Source organism: Phaethon lepturus, unplaced genomic scaffold (assembly GCF_000687285.1).
Source record: "Phaethon lepturus isolate BGI_N335 unplaced genomic scaffold, ASM68728v1 scaffold14940, whole genome shotgun sequence".
In the NCBI taxonomy this organism is placed as follows: domain Eukaryota; kingdom Metazoa; phylum Chordata; class Aves; order Phaethontiformes; family Phaethontidae; genus Phaethon; species Phaethon lepturus.
In genome coordinates, this window is record NW_010514134.1 from 9,490 (window position 1) to 29,875 (window position 20,386).

General features: G+C 42.3%; 1 protein-coding gene across 1 annotated transcript in view; it reads left to right on the forward strand.

Moving 5' to 3' along the window:
* Positions 1-1,939: 1,939 nt before the first annotated feature.
* BCAS1 (breast carcinoma amplified sequence 1) overlaps positions 1,940-20,386 on the forward strand; it is a gene marked incomplete at its 3' end in the record, with an annotated part of 32,683 nt that continues 14,236 nt past the window's right edge. Inside the window, exons 1-5 of the mRNA XM_010292130.1 lie at positions 1,940-2,008; positions 2,111-2,192; positions 11,144-11,727; positions 17,177-17,332; positions 17,934-17,978. Coding sequence (XP_010290432.1) covers positions 1,940-2,008; positions 2,111-2,192; positions 11,144-11,727; positions 17,177-17,332; positions 17,934-17,978 — 936 coding nt within the window. The remainder of the gene's footprint in view (positions 2,009-2,110; positions 2,193-11,143; positions 11,728-17,176; positions 17,333-17,933; positions 17,979-20,386) is intronic.

A 20,386-nucleotide genomic window follows, 5' to 3' on the forward strand; every position in this document is an offset into this window, starting at 1 on the left:
ACACATAGCAAGGACAAGAGGCCATTGTACATTCCAGGGGGAAACGTTGGCTGTTTTCCACCATAAATCAGAAATTCTGATTTATAGTGGAAATATCAGCTGAGAAGATAAAACCCCTGTAAAATAACTCTGCACTCAAGGCTCAGTCCTACAGACACTATTCATGCAACGATTCTCAGCAGCGCACGACGGCAGTTCGCGTTGCAGCATCGGTGGGGGCCGTTCAGCGTCCAGCATGGCACTAGGCACTCAGCAGAGAGCAACAACCATCTCCGGAGAGAGGCCCAGCTTGGATTTCATGTCAGCTAGGATGCAGCATAAAATAGAAAGCAGATCTGGACCATCCGTGTAAAGCAAAGGTCTGTAGCTTGGGGTTAGCGAGAAACCACAAGCAGCTTGAGCTCTGTAAGCAGTAACTGGCAGCAGACACCCGGGGCTGTGGGCTGACAGCAGAGCTGCCCCCCGTTCTTGCCTTCAGATTCATGATTTAGCAAAACGACCCCTCTCCTTTTCTCCAACAGCCAAGGGCTGTTTAATTAAAACGCTAAAGCTGCTCTCATCCATACCTCTGCAGCTTCGCTGGTTCATACAGGCATAAACCAGAGCAATAATAAAACAAAGAGCACTTGGTACCTGCGGTGGCCGTGCAGGACATCCAACAGGATGAGGCTAGAGCTGGCTCCAGCCCTCTGCCTTCCTCTCTTTGAAGACCTTCCTCTTTCAAGGTGTGGCTCAGAATAGTTTCTCCTTATTGTTTATTTGTGTAGCTTTAACAGTATATACGCATATATACCCTGAGCCAAAGTCAATAGGAACCTTCCTCTTAACTTCCGTCCGTGATGGTTTGCCCTTCAACCGTGTTGTATGTTTGGCCCCAAAGAATTTACAGTCCTTAAGCATAGCAACCTCAGAGGGTACATAAATATATTGTAAATTAAGGGGGGGAGTGGGGGAAACAGACCAAAACAAAACAAAGAACCCCCAACAGGTTTATGTGTACTTATACATCAGAAGGGGACTAAAATGGAATGAAACACATTGCTCCTGAAACAAAGTTTAAAGAAATCAGAACAGTTTCACTGAGTGTTGAATTACCTAATGGACTAATATAAATTAACTAGCTCAGATTATGCCTGGATTATAGTCAGAGCTGTGACTCCAGTAGGTATGAACAGAAGAAAGCCATTTTAAACTGACTAGCTTGGGTGTCAGTAGTGCTGCACCTGTGGCAACACAAGATGCTCGAAAAACACATCCAGGACCACAGATGAATGCTGCGGTAACTGGTTCATGTTGTCTCCAACTTGCAGCAGCTACAGTCTTGGCAGTGCTCGAACTAGCCAAGGCAATGAAGCTCAGTTATTTCTGTGAGCCGCAGTCAACTGGTGAAGCTGTCTAGAGCAGGCAAATACTTCCACAGCCACAGGCGAGAATTTTCCCCAGAGGAATTGTTATACACAACTGCATGATGTCATTACATGGTGCCTCTTTTCTCTCTTCTTTTTTTTTTAAATGAAACTAAACAAAAACACAACCCCCTACCAAGCTGCTGTAATTCATTCATATATGTTGGTCTTTTTCAGTTTATTCTGCTGCTAACTCCATATTACTACCTATTGATTCCTACCAAATGACGCAGGGGTGATTACATCCAGTTTTCCACAACAAACAAGAAAAGTTTCTTATTTTGTACCATTTTCAATGAGCAGCTGTGAGCCTCTTTGCATAGTTGGGGTTGAGTAAGACTGGTTGGTGCCGACTGATGACCAGGGCAGGTGCCTTTGGGAAGGCAGGTGGGGCTTATTAGGAATTTAAACAGCCTGACAAAGTCTGTCACCATTGGCTGTCTCTTAATTTGAATTAGGCAGTAAATTCATATTAATGAGCAAGAAAGGGTTATTTGGGTGATTTTTTTTCCCCTCTTCATCTTACAGGAATTATGGGGAACACAATGAGTGTCCCAGAGGAAACTGAAGAAGACAATACATGCACAATAAAGAGCTATCAGGTAAGCAAGAGCTGCTCACTCTCATCTTCTCTGGCTATTGCATATGGCAATCAAATCCCATGATGTACCCAGTCCTAAGAACTGTATTATTGGCTTTTTCAGGCTCTATCCGAATCTCCTGACAATATTAAAAATGGATCTGTTGCATTTGTTCAGACTCATTCTCCTGCAATGAATGGTGACGGTATGTACCGGGAAAGGGAGTTACCAGCTGATGTTGTGTTTGGATGGAGACTGAAATACCCACTAGTGTGGAAACTGGTAGTCTGGAGGGGATGTAGGAGACTATAAAAAAAAACCCAACAAAAAAACCCCACAACAACCAAGGGGGCTGAATGCATTGGAAAAAGTAAACTTATGCAGGCTAGAAACTACATTCATTGAACCATTATAATTTTCTGTTTATAAAAGAAATCAACAATGTGCCCTAGACTTAAGGGTCTATCATCAAATTGCCTAATAAAGGTGCCCAAAGATAGGCAGGCTACAGCAGTACAAAGCTTTGCAGAAATGGAGCGCCTTGGGATGGATGGAGGAGGTAAGACAAAAATGGGCCAGAAAACTGACTATTGTATTGCTCCAGGTAACATGGATCTACTTATCAATGAGCTCAATGTGTCCCACTTGATTTGAGTTTTGTAAGGAGCTTGAGGCAGGTGTTTCAAGGAATACCTGAGGTAGGCACAACAGAAGTTTACACTGCTGATCTGGCATTTTAGCTATGTGACTCTGAGGGGTGCTTACCAAGTGCCTCAAGTTGCTACAATACTGAGTGTAGGAAATGGAGATGGAATCATGCAAGCACAAAAGAAATGTATTTAAATTATTTAAAGCCGAGAGTAATATTGTATTAAGGTGAGAAAGGGAAGAAGGGAGTAGGAAACTGTTTGCGGGCAGGGACTTCTTTTAGTGACTGCAATAAAATATGTTCTTTTGAAACATTCTGCATGCACTCATGCTTCTGGGGGTGTTTTGAGCAGTCTAATGTTAATAAAAGAAAATTTTGCAAAATTCTTTGCAAGTTGGTTACAAAAAAATGAAATAAAATTAAAAATAAAATCCAGTTCCTAGCTATGTGTTCTCATCCACAAGATTGTAAGTTCTTAGAAATGCCCTCTGCATTTTTTTGTGAAACCATATTTCTGCTCCGCAAAGGAGCAATTTCAACAAATGATATGATAGAAATGTGAGCACCTTTTTGTTCATCTAAACATTTCCATCTTGTTCTCTGATTTCTGGTCCTGTGTTCTTGAGTAGGTGCATCGCTTTGACTTCAAAGACACCAAACAATTATTTGTTAACAGTGAAATATGTATAGGGATATCTTTTGTGTCCTGCCTGTCATTTAGAAAAAGTGATTGGCTGGGAAAATTACCATAAGGCGGTAGGCATTATACCTGTGGTGACGTTTTTATAACATAATTGCTTCTGGACCTGAGGTCTTGCAGTGAAATGCTACTTCTGATCCTGAGCTGGGCCTTGCTGGTACCTTTCATATATAGAAACCTACCTTGCTCTTATTTTAGAGGTTGTAGACCACCTTGAAGAAAGCAGAGCACAACTAATCTGCAGCGAGATCTTCATAAAAAGAATTTAACTGTCAACTGCCTGTCTTTGAATTGTAGAGAATTTAGGGTATAGCACAGTAATTTATAGAGCTAGATAAGCGACAACTGGGAATGCAGCATGGCTGACAACATTATTACCAAGAGGTCAGTCCTGTTCACTAGAATGTATTCAAACTGTGTCACAAGACTGATGTAACCCCGACCACCTCTCTCCTGTTACTGTTATAGGATGTATTGGATATTACTCAACTACTGCCAGGGCAACAAGAGCGTGGCGGAAGGGGATGATGACTTGTTTCTTTCTGCACACTAATGAAATAAAATACCCCAATATATATAAAGCGTAGGTGTTAGTGTAGAGGTCAAATGGTTGGTGGGGGTATGGGTAAGTCACTGCTCAGTAAGTGCATCCCATTTCAGACCTACTTGGGTGGTGGTCATGGCAGGACAGCAACTTGGTTTTCAAGCGATCACACCAGTGACAGGCTGGACCCTGGGTCCTCATGGAAAGGTGCCTGTCAGCAGCTGAGCCCGACTTCCAGTGTTGACATCTTGAAAATCTGGTGTGAACTACATGCCCTGAGCATTAAAAATTTGGCTCCGCGTAGTTTTGAAAAGCTATCTTCACATTTATGGGCAATTGCTCTCATCCATAGCCATATGTGGGTCTCCTCACCTTTCAGCACCTCATTAATTTCTCCTTCCACCTCTTGTTGGCTTTGGAGCCTCTCTGAGCAGCATTCAGGCAGCGGTCGTTTGGAGCAGCGTTGCTTCAGTTCACATCTCTGCAGATTCAGCCACATTAATTTTACCTGTGTCTTCCTTGCATTGGATTTCTTTCTGTTTTCAGAATATGATAAAACCAACAATTCTCTCCAATCTCTGCAAGAGAACCCTCTCAGCCTGCTACATCCAGTTGAAAAATCTAAACTTAGACAAAAATAACCAAAAACTGGTATGGGAATATGCAGATGGTACTGATTACAGTTCAGAATCTCTGTTCCATGGCTAATTTCGTAATGCCATCTAGCTGTGTAAGTCAGTTTAAAAGGCTGCCTACTAGAAAATAAAAGCCTGTAGCTGTGTGTTTCTGCTGGCATAAACCAGAAGAGTTCTGAAGTAAATAAAGGCCAGATGATTTACTTTGTCTGAAGACCTAGAAAATAAGTGTGCATTTTACTCTTAATATATAAAATGAAGCATATGGCATTGTTTTACTTAAATAGATTACCTAATTAATGTAATTACTAAATCAGTTTAAGTAGCAACTTGAAAAACTGGGCTGTCCTGTGTTATTACTTGTATTTTAACTTTATTAATGTTTAAAAAGCAGTTAAAATCATTAACTATTTAGATACCTCTCAAATCTCACTGGTTGTGTAAAGTAATCAAGGTCTTGGTGAAATGAAAGTGCAAGTGCTGTTTGGGGTGTAAGTTATTCCTATAGAAAATGTAGTTGATATTTTTTCTAAAATGAAATAATCCAAGACATAGTACTGTGACCTATTTTATGTTCATAAAGTGAGCACCTCTGGAGAAGACAAAAGAGCTGCAAAAGAGGCAAGTGAAGCACGAGGATTTTATTAATAGTGTTAGATGTATGCTCGTGGTCTTTGTCTTGTTAGTTTGCGTTTCTGTGATTGCCAGTGATCTGACCATGTGCTCGGCATTAAATGGTATAGTTGATAAATGAGTCTATGAAATCTGTATCTGCTAATATAATGAAAAAAGAATCCAGAGAGTTAACTTAATATGACCAGAGGAAGTAATGTTATTTGGAAGAGCCCTGTCACCATCTGCTTCACATCTGGGTGAGCAGATTGGTGACTGGCTCCCTACGTTGGCTGCTTCTGCTCAAACAGGCTGACAGCTGTGTGGACTTAAGGATTCTTTCCATGACTTGCCTTTCCTGCTCCTATTGATTATCGTGGCCGCAGACAGCGCACAGGGTGCTGGCACCTTCACCTCCTGTAATGCCCTTTAAATAGTAGTGGTGCCCCAGCTGCCGCTTCAAGACATGCTGCTTTGCAAGCAAGAGGATAGCAAGTTCGATCCTGACTTTTCCTAGTGTTTTGTGTTGACCTTTTTGAACTTTAATCAAAGTATTAGGTGGACAACAGGTAAAGGGAAGAAGGCCAGAACTAAAAGCTGTATATCTGAGATTTGCATTACATAAGGTAGAAATGTACCAGGAGGACAAAATGGGGAAAATTTACTTTGTATTTGGGTGGCAATTACATGCAGATTAAAACAATAACCTGCTCATAAAAAGAAAGATTACGCAAGGAAGAAAAGTTCAGTTAAGATGCAACTCCTTTGTTGCAGAGGACAAATCTGATTCAGCAACTCTACTAGTAGTATCTAACAGAAATGTGTGTATTGCAATAACTCTGTGCCTGTAAGGTGTGAAACAAAATGCATCGTAGGTTTTTTTAAAGAATGACTATTACTGGTCTTGCTGCTAAAGTCTCTTCCCCTATTTCCATTAATTTCAGTAAATCTGTTAGGTAAATAACAATGGTAGTTAACTTGGTGAAAGAAAATTATTCTTGGAGCATAAATGTACTGTCCATTTGATTTGGTTGGAACAGTTGACCAAGATTGCAAAGGAATATTAGTATCTTTTTTCTTTTTAAGAAAGGGGGCAAATGTTTTATTTTAGAAATCTCTAATGCTTGTGAAAACTCATTCACTTAGTCCTGTCAGTTTTTTGGGGATTTCCCACACAAGCATGAGATGTACATTGGGGATCTGAAAATGCTACATCTGCTGTAGCATTATAATACCAATTCAGATTAAATAATGAAAGGAAAAATTAACCTCCACAATGCCTATAGAAATATATCAGAAATGTAGATTAGAAAATTCACTCTCTATTGCTAGGTGTTTAGAACTGTAAGCCTCGTATTTGCTGCAGTAATTCATTCAGGGCTATTATAATCAATTGTGCTGGCCTACGCTGATGGACTTCTTAGTGCCAAACATTGCCTTGTAGCCCTTAATGGTTCCTTCACGGCTGTTAAAATCTATTGTCTCCATGACTATCTTATTCCCTGGAGTTCAGATAATGCTGTGGTACTATAACAACATTGCTAAGCAAAATATCTGTTTGTAACTGGCTTGTATTCAAAATAGTCAAAGATACTAAAAGTGTATTTGTAGATAATGGCTTGCTCAGTTCAGTTTCAAAAAAAAGGTATTTTTTTTCTATTGTCAAAAGCAACAACATCAGGAAACATTTTTATCCTAGCACTTATTTTATGGCATGCTTATGTGTTAGTGGCCTAGCGGAGGAGATGTCTATGCTGAAGACCTTGCCAATTCAAGTTGTTCCTTGTTCAACAACTAAAAACTTACTTGCGCTATGGGAGAGTCAGTAGGATAAATGACAGGAGGTGAGAAGCTGCCAATGTAAGATGTCACAGGACTTTATTTATGTGTTCCCTATGTGTAAGCACTAGCCATGAGGGTGCATATGACGCTGAAACCAGGCTAGCAATCAAAGGCTAAGGAAAAGGAGCATGTTTTAAGAAACGTCCGAAGCATTAACCTGGGCAAATAGCGCATCAAAAATAGACACATACCTACTGTATAGCTTAGGCTGCTGCCAGGAATAAAAAGAGCAGACTAAGCATCAGAGAAAACCAGGTCATCGTGGAGGAGGGGGAAGGCAACGCGGCAGTGCTGGACAGGACTGGAGGAAGTCTGGTGGCCATCTGCTATGTGCACCACGCTGAAGTCTGGTTGTATTCCCGCTGATTTGCCAAAGCAAAGCAGCTGACAAAAGCTTGGGCAGCCTTTTCCTTTATGTCGGGCTGGTGGCTCTGAGCTTCCTTCCATGCCAGTCGCATCCTCGGGGTTCCTGCCGGCACCAGCGCTGCGTCCTGGTCCCAGCACGTGTGAAACGGGCGCTTCGCTGCGGGGACTCTGCCCCAGCGCTCTGGGCTCTGCTGCCTGCCCCAGGTCCCGCAACGACCAGAAATAATTCCATACCTCTATGGTCGGTTTTGCAGCTCGCATGGTCAGTTTAAAGCCTGTGCTTGCCGTAAGGCTTTGTCCATTATAATGTTTTATTTGCTGGCTCTGTCTAATAAAAGCTAAGCACTTGCTTTTTAAAATTCAGTGCTAATTCTGCAGACTTGGTCCCATTCTGTGTCAGCAAACATAGTGGTGGTGTTCATCCTCAGCCTATGGAAGTGCTTAAAATGCTAAAGGCCAGGATACGAAAGGAGGGGAGAGAAAGTCTGTCAGCAGTGACTTCTGAGCAGAGAAATGGTATTGACATAACATTGCACTAACCATTACTCTTCTCTGTACAGTTTTTCCTACAAGTCAAGGAAAAAACTGTTGATCTAATCTAGCAAATTTCAGGAAAAATACCATTATTTTGAGTGTGTTCTTACAGAAAAGGGACTTTGTGTAGCTATAGTATTGCCTTTCTAACATAGCCTGATGAAATGAAGGGAAAGGAAGGACAAATCTTCTTTAGTGTGACTGTTTTGTTAAATACTTGAAATGAAAATGCCTGTGCAGTAGTAATATGAAATGCAATCTCACAGCAGTGCTGTAAATTGTATATTGATTTTAGTTTCAGAGCAGTTAGTAGTCTCATTCAGAGTGAACAGCTCTGATCTACTTGCAGACCTAGTCTAGAATTTGCGAGGTTTTGTTTCTATTCCTAATACTGCCTCTGGATTGCGGAAAAATTTTTGAAAGAATGGCACTTCTGTGTTTCTTTAAAAACAAAAATATTGTGCACTTTTCATCCAAATACTGCAGTTTCAGAGCCTTGCTCCTTCGGTTTGCTGTGAATGAGTCAAACCCTTCTGGTCAGCCCACCACGGTAGTGTCTCCTCTGGTGGTGGGATCTGCTTTGCCTGGTGTCTGAGCAGGCTTTCCCTGAAACAGTTTGAACTGTTTTGACACAAGAGACATGCTGCAGAGCTCATGCTGGTGATATTTTCCAGGTCTTTCATTCCTTCCATGATAATTAGAGATAAAAGGAGCCTGATAGGTTCATGAGCTACTTTTTGTCTGGTTGGTTTTCTTAGTGATGAGCTTATATTCCTATTTTTATACCAAAGACAGTTTTCCTGTGTTTCATTTTTTTATCTGTAACATAAAGCAGAAGTCCAGCATCTCTTACAATTATTTTCCAATGGATATTGTTTCTGCTTTCTTTAGCTGGGGAAGGGTTTGCTTTTTCCTTCCTTCCTAAGTCTCCTACTATAATTAGAAGTTAGTGCTTCAGTTCTCTTTCATACAGTACTACAAGAGGCTGAGGAAACTATAACTGATAGTGGCCCTGACTGAATGGATGAATAGGTGGCTGAGTAGCTAGTTATTGCCATCCAAAGAAAAGGTACAAATATGTTGAAACAGGTGCTTATGAAATATTGCAGAAGAATATTACTGGCAAAGGATTCTTGCCAGTCTGAGTTCTTTTCTCATCTGAATGGGAACAGAATCCAGGGAAAGAAATCTTCTCTATTAGAGACAGAAGTGAAAGAAAAATTTCACTTCACACAAAGAAGAGAAAATCTATTTACCTGTACAGAACAGGTTGTACTGAGGCACTCTGGCCTCTCTGCATGCTTGCATATGCCCAAAACACAATTAAAAAAAAAAAAGTCAGATTAAAAACATTAGAAGTAGAGAAGTTAGGAGCCAGCTCCCCGGCAGCTGGTAAAAGGCTGGCTGCTGTTGTGAATCCTGCCACCACAGCCCCGCTTCATCGCCTGTTGCCTCCTCTGCTGGCAAGTATCTCAGTGAAGTCACTCGAGATTCACGCTGACGTGCCGGCACGCGCCGGCGCTGCTCATCTCTCGGGCTTGTGGAAGCTCCCACCTGTAGTCAGGACCAGCCCCGAACTGTGAAACACGGGTCCAGCTGGGACTCTCCGTCACCAAGCTAAGGCTGTGGGGAAGGGGCTGTGGCAGCCGGATGTTGGGGCTCTGCTCTCCTGAATTTGCCCGGGGCGTGACCGGGTCCCCGGGCACTGCCGCAGGGGGACGGTACCCAGCGGATGCGGGCACGTTATGCGTGCGGTGCCCACTGATGCTTGCGTGCTGTTATGCAAAATCCTGAGGTGGATAGTGTGGAAAGCTGGAGTAATTTTGCTGTAAAAAAAAAACTAAAGGGCAGTTTTGACATCTGTGATCTAAAAATGTTCTGCTCTCTTTATCTTAAACAGGAATTTTAAAAATGAAACTGAACACTGAAGATCTGTACTGTGGAAGATGGGCATTTTAGTCAGGCTTTGTTGGTATCTGGGGTTTTTTCTCTTAAAGTAAAATGTTAAAGGCATAATATTGACTAGACTGTTACAATTACATTGGAAATAATTTGAATTTTACACTGAAACTGACAATTTTAAAATTCTAATTTAGCAAGTCAGTTTGAGTGTCAGTTTTTCAGTTATAATTAAGTAGGTCTAAATTCATCCTTGAAATCTGTGGCAGTGATTGACACGGGGAAATCAGATATATATATATTCTAGTCAAAGGAGGGAAGAGAAGCTCAAGCTGAGGGGGAGCTGTAAGGTTTACCTCTCGATAAGCCTCCTCATTTTTACTGGGGTTTCACACCACATAATCTGTGATTCAATCTTCCATCTACAAAACAGATACAAGAAATATATTTTTTCTCTCTTGTTTCTTTTGTCTTCTGTAAAGCAGGAGCCTTCTCCTCCTGTCTGTATATACAGCATTAAGGATTTTCATCTCAGCTGTATTTTCAAAGTGCCATTGTGATATAAAATCATGAAATATACTTTTAAGATGGAAGATTTTTTTCACATCTGATGTGTGATGGGCATGTGTGTACACAAGGGGGAATTATTTGAGAGTTTTGAAGTGGGGGAAATGTGATTAAGAGCTGGATTTTTTTGGGGTAAAATGAGTCAGAATCATAAGGATAAGAAGCCTGGCTCAGATGTGATTTATAAGCCTGCAAATCAGGCTTAAAGTAACCTACAGACAATAGAGAAGTACAAGTAGAAACTGTGCTACGGAGAGTAGGCAGCAAGGCAAGGACCAGTGTGGGAAAAATGAATGAAATAAATTGTGACCGCAAAGCCCGGTGGGGAGTTTGGCAAGCCAGGAAATCAAATCAGTCCTTGCAGTTTCCATTCTTTTCCTGTTTAGCTTTGACAGAGGAAAGTGTAATATATTAACATATAGCTTTGTCTCGAGCTTTATTTTATTTTTTTGCATATCACTACTTTAATTTTCATTGGAAAGTAAAATATCCTCAGCATGACCACTGGGCTGTTATCTGACTTTGGCATCTGAGAGGGGGCTGTGGAGAACGTAAAATTTGCACTGACTCCAGTGAGGAATGACAGGAAAGAAAATCAGACGGGCAGGTCTGGTAGATGAGTGGCAGCTCATATTTAGCACAGGAAGACAATAGGGTCTCTAAACAAGCTACACTCTGGGTGGTCCTCCCCGAGGCTCCGCGTTTCAGAATCAGTTTATTAAAGAGCGAGGTCACCATGATTGATTGTACAACTGGTGTAACTTCTTTGTTGTGCTGGATATTTACTGGTTTATGCTTCTGTTTGTAGTGGATGCGAAGGCAAGTGTTACACGGGATAATGCGGCCGTTTCTTCCCTGAAGACAAGGGAGCAGAGCCCCGTTCCCGACGCGGGCGGGCAGAGCCTCGGGAGCGCTGCCAGGAAAGCTCTGCCATCTGCTAAACGCCGCTCTGTCTTCGCGTTTTCATGGTCCGTACCAGGGCGTACCGAAGATCCAGCTACAGATTCATCAGCTGGATCGGCAAAGCCTGGTGTCAGCTCCGAGGCGCCCGGAGTGAACAAAGCACCAAGTGACGGCGCGGAGGTTCCCGCAGCGGCTGCGCAGGAGGGAAACGCGCATAAAAACCGGACCCAGGCCCCGTCGGCAGCACCGCTTCACGGCACCGATATCGCGGCACCAGTGACACCTGAGGGAGAGGATGCAGCTGCCTCAAGGCCAAAACAAGTGACCTTCTTTGACAGGATCTTCAAACTGGAGAAGGGGAAAGAAAGCAGTAAAACGCAAATTGATGCCCCGGAGGAAAGGCAGACTTCAGACCTTCCTGACGGGCGCATCACAGCGAAAGAGGCGGCTGGATTACAGAGCACATCAAACGGTGTCCCACGGGGGAAGGCAAGTGCTTGAGTAGGAATATCTATTTCGCTCTTAATGACACCTCTTAGGAATATTAATAGCGCAGGACAACTTGATGTCATGATGGCTGTGTGAATGAATCTGTGTCGCTCTTCAAATTATTGCGGGTAACCCCCGGCAGGGGTGGCTGACTAGAGGTTCGGGAGGAGAACCTATGGCAGGGTGGAAATAGCTCTGATGTCTGCCTCATGGCTGAACGCTGGTGTCTTACCTTGAGTGTAAATTCATTTGTATTTCTCTGAAAGGCAAGATAGCCGTCTTGATGCTCCAATTGCCAGGATGATGAACAGCAGCCAGCTACAAATGAAAGCAAAAATACAAACAAAAAATTGTTTCTTATGCTTTAGGAGCGTGGAGTTTAACACTGGATGGCTTTAAAGAAGTTCTTCAGCATGTTTCGTGCCATTCTTAAAATAGTCACTCTTCTTGAGCAATAGCTGCTTGTTGCATACCCTATGTACCAGAACAAGGAATTCTGTGCAGTACCAGTTTTTGCACTCTTAGCTATTGTGATCTTTTTGTCAAGAAAACGTGGTCCCTTAGAATTAATTTTACAGGGTGAGAATATGATATAAGAAACTAAGTAACTTATCTGAGAGCACACTAACCAAAGAAAGGAGCTGAAAATGGACATGAGTTTAGATTTTACACTTCCTGCAAAGTTTGATACTGGCTAATATATTGCAGGATTAATTTTCAGGTAATTAACTACTGAAAAAGTCCATCCCCTGGATGGGGGTAAATGGCATTACTCTTATTAGGTCCACTGAAGATGTGCCAGTATATGTTAGTTGGTGATCTAGCTCAAATCCTGTCCAACATCAGGAGCAGGAGGGAGGAACTAGCTGCACGGCCCCCATATCATAATCTATGTGTAAATGCCATTTTAATAGTAACTTCTTTTATTGGCCTAGGTCAGGCTTACAAATAAGACTACTGTATGATCGCTATTGCTTTGAATAGCGTTGAACATAGTTCACAAGGTGCTCACTGCTTGCACTGATGACGCTGCAGGTTGTCCCCAAAAGTCTCTTCAATTTCTACTCTTCTACCTTGTCTCCTCTATCTTATGCCTCCTCAAATTTGAAGATCACATTTCTTGTATAAATTTATAAATTTTAATATTTTTCTGCAGATTCATTTGTGAGACTAAACGGTTGCATTTTTGACCATTGCCCTTCAAAACTGGCACCCAACACTAGTATTTCAGACAGCTTATATATGCGAATTTAAAGAATCCATAGTCTCAACCTAGAAGAATATAAAGTAATCCACTACATAAACAGAATAGGGTGAATAATTCGGAATGAATAATCTATTCAGTATATACTGGCACTTATGTTTGTGGCTTAAAGACTGAAGATTTTCAACACTGTAAATTCCTGCAGGTATTTTTGACTAACATATATGATAAGTTTTTCCTGTGGCTCACAAAAATTTACTTTTACGGTCAAATGCAAAATTCATAATTTCCTATTTTGCTGTGACTGCAAACTACAGTGCTGTTGAAGTAGTACAGTCTGAAACTACAATCTGAAGTAGTTTTAACCAGAAGTCAGAGTTAAACGTTCGCCAGTAGCAAATAGTCATGTTGGGAAAGCTCAAGTAAGCAAGTGTTTCTAATGAGCAAACATCAGGGGACAGGGCAAGATAATCTAAATGTTATTCTGCCAGTTCAAACAGATACCAGAAGCACTGTTCATTCAGATCACACTTTTTTATATCAGTAACTCCTAGCTTTCTCACTAATTTTGAATTCTGTTCCAGTCTTCAGCTTATACCTATCCACACCCTGGCCTGCACTGATGGAAATAATCTGGAAATCCCAGGCACTCATCAGTTGTAGGTTATCTTTGGTACGTGTGTGTTTGCAGGATCCAAGCCCACACAACAGCTTTTTGGCCCCGGGGGGCCTGCTTGAGGACAGGTCTCCTGTTTAACAGAAGTGCCTGTACATCTTTTACACATGTGCTTAAAGCTGTGCCACTGAAAATCTTTGAGGACTCGCAAAATTGGGGTTCAAGTTGCTCAGTGTAAATGAGTGGCAGAACGATATCACAGGGGAGAGTGAAATTCTAAACTTATCCTTGAATGTCTGGACTATAACTTTTGTCTTTCATTCTTCAGATGTGAAAAGGAGTATATGTTGAGGGCAGAGAGGAGTTAAGGACCTTTTCTGGGGAAAATATATCAACTAAACACTTCTGAGAGGTTGCCAAACTTTAATTCCTTTTCTAAAACGAAGGCTGTGGCTCTGCCTTGCAGCACAGTTGCCTTCTGTTCCCTCTGAAGTTGCTAGTTCTCATGTAGGATGGGAGAATGACCAAGTCCAAATTGCTGTTACTGTAGTAACTGCGAACTGCTACCAAACAATCATACTAAAAATCCAAATCTTGCTGCCAAAAGTTTCTTTTTTTTTTTCTTTTTCTGGTGGATTATGACTTCTAGTATCTGTAAAAGCAAAGCAAACTTTCCCTGAATTGAGTGCCAACACAAAACAAACAGCATTGCTGGTAAGTAAGAGAGAGGCTCCACAGTTGTAGCTTAAGAGCTGCACAAACATTCTGTGTTTGGTGAACCACTCTTTATTTTTGTGGTCTACAAAACTACATTCAGAACACAGCATAATTAAAACAAGGACAGAATTCATGAATTCATGAAGCATTTACTATGTAAGCCAAAGAAAAGATAAATTATATGCCTGAAATGTTTCACTGAGCCATGATTCATGCAAACAAAAGTGCTGGCAGGAATACATTCTTTTGATATGTTTGTCTAATGACTGAACTGAAACTACAGTGTAAGTGTTTAAGGTGTTTATTACCCCCGAATTTGGGTCTTTAGAGAAATGAATTGAACACTTATACAGTATCTGCTAACTTCTATTACTGACTTTCTCCTGTTGATTCCAGAGTTTTCCTTCGTTATTTGCCTCCGGGGCTTTGTGCAGCATAATATGCAATAAGGTGCTACAGACGTGTTTGTGGCTATTTGACTGTGGCCCTGCAAATGTGATATTGCAGGACTCCACATTATATCTCCCCGATTTATACGCTGATGGCCTGAGTCCGTGCCCCCTCCCACAGCAGTGTTCCCACAAAAGTGCAAGAAGGATCACAGCGTCTATCAAAGCCCAGATGAGAGTTGTACCTCGGTAGCTCGCGGCAGCCTTGGCTTGGGAGTCCTGGCATAGGGTCCTCATGCCGTAGTGGGTCCTTACGGGGCCCACTTGAGCTCTGCAAGTCAGAGTTCAGGGGTGGCTTTGGATGGTGGTGTGCCTCGAGCTCCACGTGGCGTGCGAAGGCTTTCACATCTGCTGGGCGAAGCGTGGCTTTAGCAGGGAGATACCCGGAACAGGTCGTGCTGGTACCCGTCACCTCCACCATTGTCCCAGGTGGTATCTGCTGTGGCCGATAGCCGCGCGCACTCGGAGCTTAGAACGATCACTTCCTCCGAAACAGAGCGCAGCCCACCGCCAGAGCTTGGGCTTCTGCATGTAAAAATAACGTTTGCTTATTTTTGTTTGATAACTCCGAAAGTGAAGGGTTTGATAGCATCAAGTACTTCAGCGATGAAGCTAGCCTTGTTTGGCAACGTACCTTCTGCCTCCCACTTCTTTGGTCTCCAGCCTTTGTTGCCCCTTTAACGTCTGAAATAGAGCCAGCATTTTTCTCGTGACCAGAGCTCTCTAGATGGCATCGCTGGAAGCAGGGCTGCCGAAGCCGGCGCAGCCGTGCGTGTTCTGCACGGACACGCTGTTCTCGGAGCTGCTCTGGCCTGTCGCTGGCAGCTGGACGAGGCGCTGTGTTAGACCCTTCCAAGCAACTTCTAAATGGCCTGTTGACACACTCTGAACTACTGCACTGCGTTTCTTCCTGGGTAAACTTGGAAAACGGCGGGTGGAGAATTAGACAGAAGTTTGTTCTTACAAGTAAAGCCTTGCATAATTTAACTCCTTAAATGCTGCGTGGAGACCATCCACTCCATGCTCTTTCCTGACGCCACATGAACCCTCTGAAGTTTTAACTCGTTTATTCATCTTTAGTCTAATCCTTCCTTTAGTGACTTACAGAAATATACGTCCTCTGCAAATCCTATAGAAATACTGTATTTAAACCTCCTGGTACAGGGAAAGGTTCTCAAGTACAATTTAAATTTTTCCTAGTAAAAGTGGTGCTATGATAGGAAAAAACTTGGTGTCACTTAGACCTCCAGGCAGTGTTTGAGAGGCAGTGATTCAAAGATGCTTTTTAATGGAGATGCCTAGACAGATTTATCTGTGTTATTTCTTGTCCCTTTTTTTCCTCTGGAGTAATCTGGGCATCTAGTATCTTAACTGCTGCTCCCCTAGTCATGGTTTCTGAAGTGACCAGATATGTACTGCTGGCTAAATAGTTGGGGGTGACCACTTCTGCTGAAGAAAAATGGCACTGCTATGATTGTCCATTCAACAATGTCTCAAATCCTCTACCAAAGTCGAGGTCACCACCATGCTAGGCACAATATATTTTAATTGACAGATCCAGCCCTGCACTTACAATGTAGCTAGACAAAAGGGAGGAGGATTATTGTAACACTCAGATACTACTGGCCAGATGTAATAATTTAATCTTTAAATATTAAAAAAGGAAAGGCTGACTAGGACTTGAGGACTTGTCTCAAGCTGCTCTCTCCTGCAATAAAGTTTGTGTTGGCTTTACCTGTGCATCTCAAGGCAAATCTCAAGGTAAAAGTGGCCAGAATGGCAGGTAAATTCAGTGTAAAAGGGTGCCAAGCTCTCCAAAACTGATCTAAGAGGAGTTTTTTAAAAAACAGTCTCTTGGTTAGCAGAAACTGAGTAACTTAAGAATATTATGTACTTGTGAGTGTTTGAGCACTGGAAAACTATTTTTAGGCTCTGGGAACTGTAATTCCAGGAAAAGAGGAGGCAGCTCCATCTGGCTCAGAAGAATTACTTTGGGTTCTTGCTTTTTTCCTTCTTTTAATCTGTACCGTGTTTGTGTTTGCTAGATACTCTGTATTCTGCAATTCTAGAAATAATTTGTATCGGAAGCAATATTTGTATGGTACAGTCAGACACTGAGCCGTCAAAGGCCAAAATCCCAGCGTTTGTTCCTGTTCACAAGTTCAGCTTTGAAAGGAGAAAAGCGGTGGTGTTTGGGATGCTGTGTGCAACTTTACTTGGGTTTGTTATACTTGGTAGCTGAGAACAATGTTCCTGCAACCAACGGCAAATGCTGAATATATTAAAGTGGGGAAAGAGATGTACAAATGCTCAATTGTTCTGAATACGTAGGCTGGAGAAGTATGGTTGGAATTAGGGTTGTGACTCTCAGAGCAACATAATGCAAGTCACAAATGTTACTTTTGCATTCCACTGGAAATTAAGCAAGCTAGGACTGAGGAAACTCTGCCCCCTTTTTTTTAGGAGATAGATGACTGCAACCAAAAAGACCTACAGCAGGACTCGGCAGGTGTCAACGGTCTTGCTGCTGAGCAACCCGAAAAGGCAGAGGTAAAGCAAGACAGCCTCCAACCAGCTGCTGCAGTAGATAACTCCGTCATGAGTTTCCTTAAAACACTGGTAAGCTTTTGCCTTTCCTCTTCCTCTGTAGGCTATGCTTTAAATTGCTTATAAAAATCCCATGTGGACACGTTGAGCTAAATGTAACACGTTCGCTGTCATGGGCACTGAGAAGTAATGAATCTGAACAGATGCCTTAGAATGGCTTGAACAATAGAGATGTCTAGGTACAGTGCAGTTATGATCAAATGATGATGAACTACTCTAGAAACTTCGTCTGCCCAGATACTTGTAGACCTGGAGATATTTAGCTGTCTTAAGGATTTTCTGTGTGATGAAACTACTTTGTAATATCTCTAAAAGAGATTTTTTCTGTTTTCATGGATTAATTCAATAATTACTACAATCTGTTTTCATTGATTAATTGGATGTATGAGCCTGAATAATATATCTTGGGGCCAGATATTTTTCACTTTAGCTATTGACTTCAAGTTGTTCTCAAGAAACATTTATATTATAAATTTTCCCACATAGGGGGAGAAAGCAATATTTGTACTTCTTTCACCTTTGCTAGGAAAACCTGCTAGTTTCAGACATGATCTTTCACATCTTTTGAAAGACTCGGCTGGGTGTGACTTTGTTTTTCTCAAATACATTTAAGGTCTCCCCAAGCAAATCTGAAGCCAAAAGTGATTCAGAAGACAAGGTAGGCACATTCCTCATTCTGTCACTGGTCAATAGATGGTTTTGGCCCAGGTATTTCCTCTTCATTGTGTTGCTTTTTCCCCAGTGGATGTTATCATTTGAAGTAATTTAAAATATTTTTCCCCTGAATAAATTTTGAAAGGAAGATGAGCATGAACAGCACAGTTGTTCATATCATAAGTTACAACCAGGATTTGAACTGTAGCATTTTCTGCAAGGTCGATGATGACCTGGGAATGCTTTTGGTTGTTACTCTGATTTGTCCTTGATCTAAAACTCCAGGTCCCTGCAGTGAAATCCTCCTGCGTCCACAGAAAACTCCGATTGTCCACAGAGCTGTGCAAAGCTTCTGGGTTTTCATTTCCAGCTGTGCCTATGCAGGTCTCCTGTATCTCCACACCTGGTAGAGCTGCCACATCCTGGTGGGTAGGACACGCGAGGTCCCTCTGCCTGTGGCAGCTCTGGCTGGGGGGGCAGGAACCTGCTCCCACCTTCCTGTCCTGCAGAGCATCCGCACCTACTGCTGGCCCCCTTGGGGTGCAAGGGGATGGGCGAGGATCAGCCTCCCCCTGAAATCGCCCCTGTACGGCCCCGTCGGGGCTGACGGGCTGCTCCGGTGCAGCAGCTGAAACCTCGGGAAGACGACGGAGCCGCTCTGAGCAGGACTGGGGCTTGCAGGGAGAGCTGACCCTCCCGGGCTGCTCAGGGTTCTTCCCTTTTCATGCAGAAAAGGGTTTTTTTTTTAAGCAGGGTGAATTTGAACACTCAAGCTGTTCTAATAGGATGCATCTGGCTGACTGCAAGTGTGTGTGATGCTCCCGCTAGGAACTGAAATCTGTACTGGCCGGGCAGGTACAGAACCAGTTGGAGGAACCCTCCTCCATGTAACAGGCAGGTGTGGCCTCTTGCTTTTCCTCTTTACAAACCATTTGTTTGGATTTCACTGGCAAGAGGAAACTTGTTTTTAACATCCATGAGCAGTGATGGTCCTTTATATGTGAATTCAGAATAGCTCATTATTATGGTTTTCATTTCCTATGGGAGATATTGAAAATATCATATTGATCCAAAGAATTTAATAAATTTAACAAAAAAGCCCCAAAAATGTGGAAAAAGCTAAACTGTAGAAATTAAGTTGAACACATAATCTTCTAAAATGGAAAAATGTAGGTGTTTAGACTTCTCCTTTCCCCGTTTTTCCTGTTCTGTTAGTGCCAAAACTTACAATAGTTTCAACAGAAGCAGAAGTGAGACAATTTGTATTAATCTGCCTTCTATCTTTCAGTATTTCAGTCGCTTACAGGCATATCACTGACTGTATAACTGGGAACTTCCAGATTAAATGTCCTTACACATTGTTATGACTATAATAACTAAAGTTTTTCTTGCAATGCCTGTGATAAAATTTAATTAACATATGAAGAATAAAACCCTAAAAAAGGAAATGGTCTTTCCATGCAACTATTAGGTAGCCAAAATCACTATAGGCTTCAACATTTGTGTTCTATTTTTTTATCCTTTTTGTCCTGTTCTATTCTTTATAAAGCCTGGTATGAAAATGGTGAAGTTAATCTTTCCAGAAAACTTGGTGAGTACACGGGGGATACACATCACTCCCCAGTTATAGCTCAATAATTCTGGAAATCGTCAGCCAGGGCTAAGGTCTTCCAAGATATCCAGAAAAGGTAGCTACCAAATTGCACGGTTTCCATAAGACTTGTAGCTCTTTCAACAACCCCTGAAAAACCCAGTTGTTGAGTCCTGTTTGGCTACCTGACTTTATCAAGCGCACCCACGTGCTTCCAGAACAGGTGACCGTTGGTGTGGGCGTGCTGTAATTTGGAAACAAATATGCTGTTTGGGTTTGGTTTGCTATCACACCTGTGAGGGTAAACCAATCCAGATGACTAGCAGGATATGCAAACTCATTATATAGGGGTTAAATGGGAGTTGGTTTTTTACAAAGAATTCCTTTGCCTTCACTATCTTCCTGATATTAAAGGAAAAATATGTTAAAGATTAATTTATCAACTGTCACACAGAAAAGCTGCAGATTGTTCAGCCAATGGGTATAAAATAATAAAGTGTTTTTCCTCTGGGAAATAACTTCTGTCTTACTGGCAAAGATGTGTTCTGAAGTGAGGCTTTCCCCTTCGTGCAGTCTGAGCCTCTCCTGGGTGCCGTGGGGCTTTCACGTGGTTTGGCTGGCACGGGGACCGCCATGCCTTTGAGTCCTGGTCGCACTTTCATTTTGGCTGCTCATGCACCCCCTTTTGCTGGGAGGAGCTGGATTTTATCACACAAGAGCTGGTACATTGCCAGTGTCCCTCAGCAGTGCTCTCCCGTGGCTGAGGACAGACAAACTTCCGCATAATTCTGAGAAACAGCCACAGGCCACCTCCGCTTTTC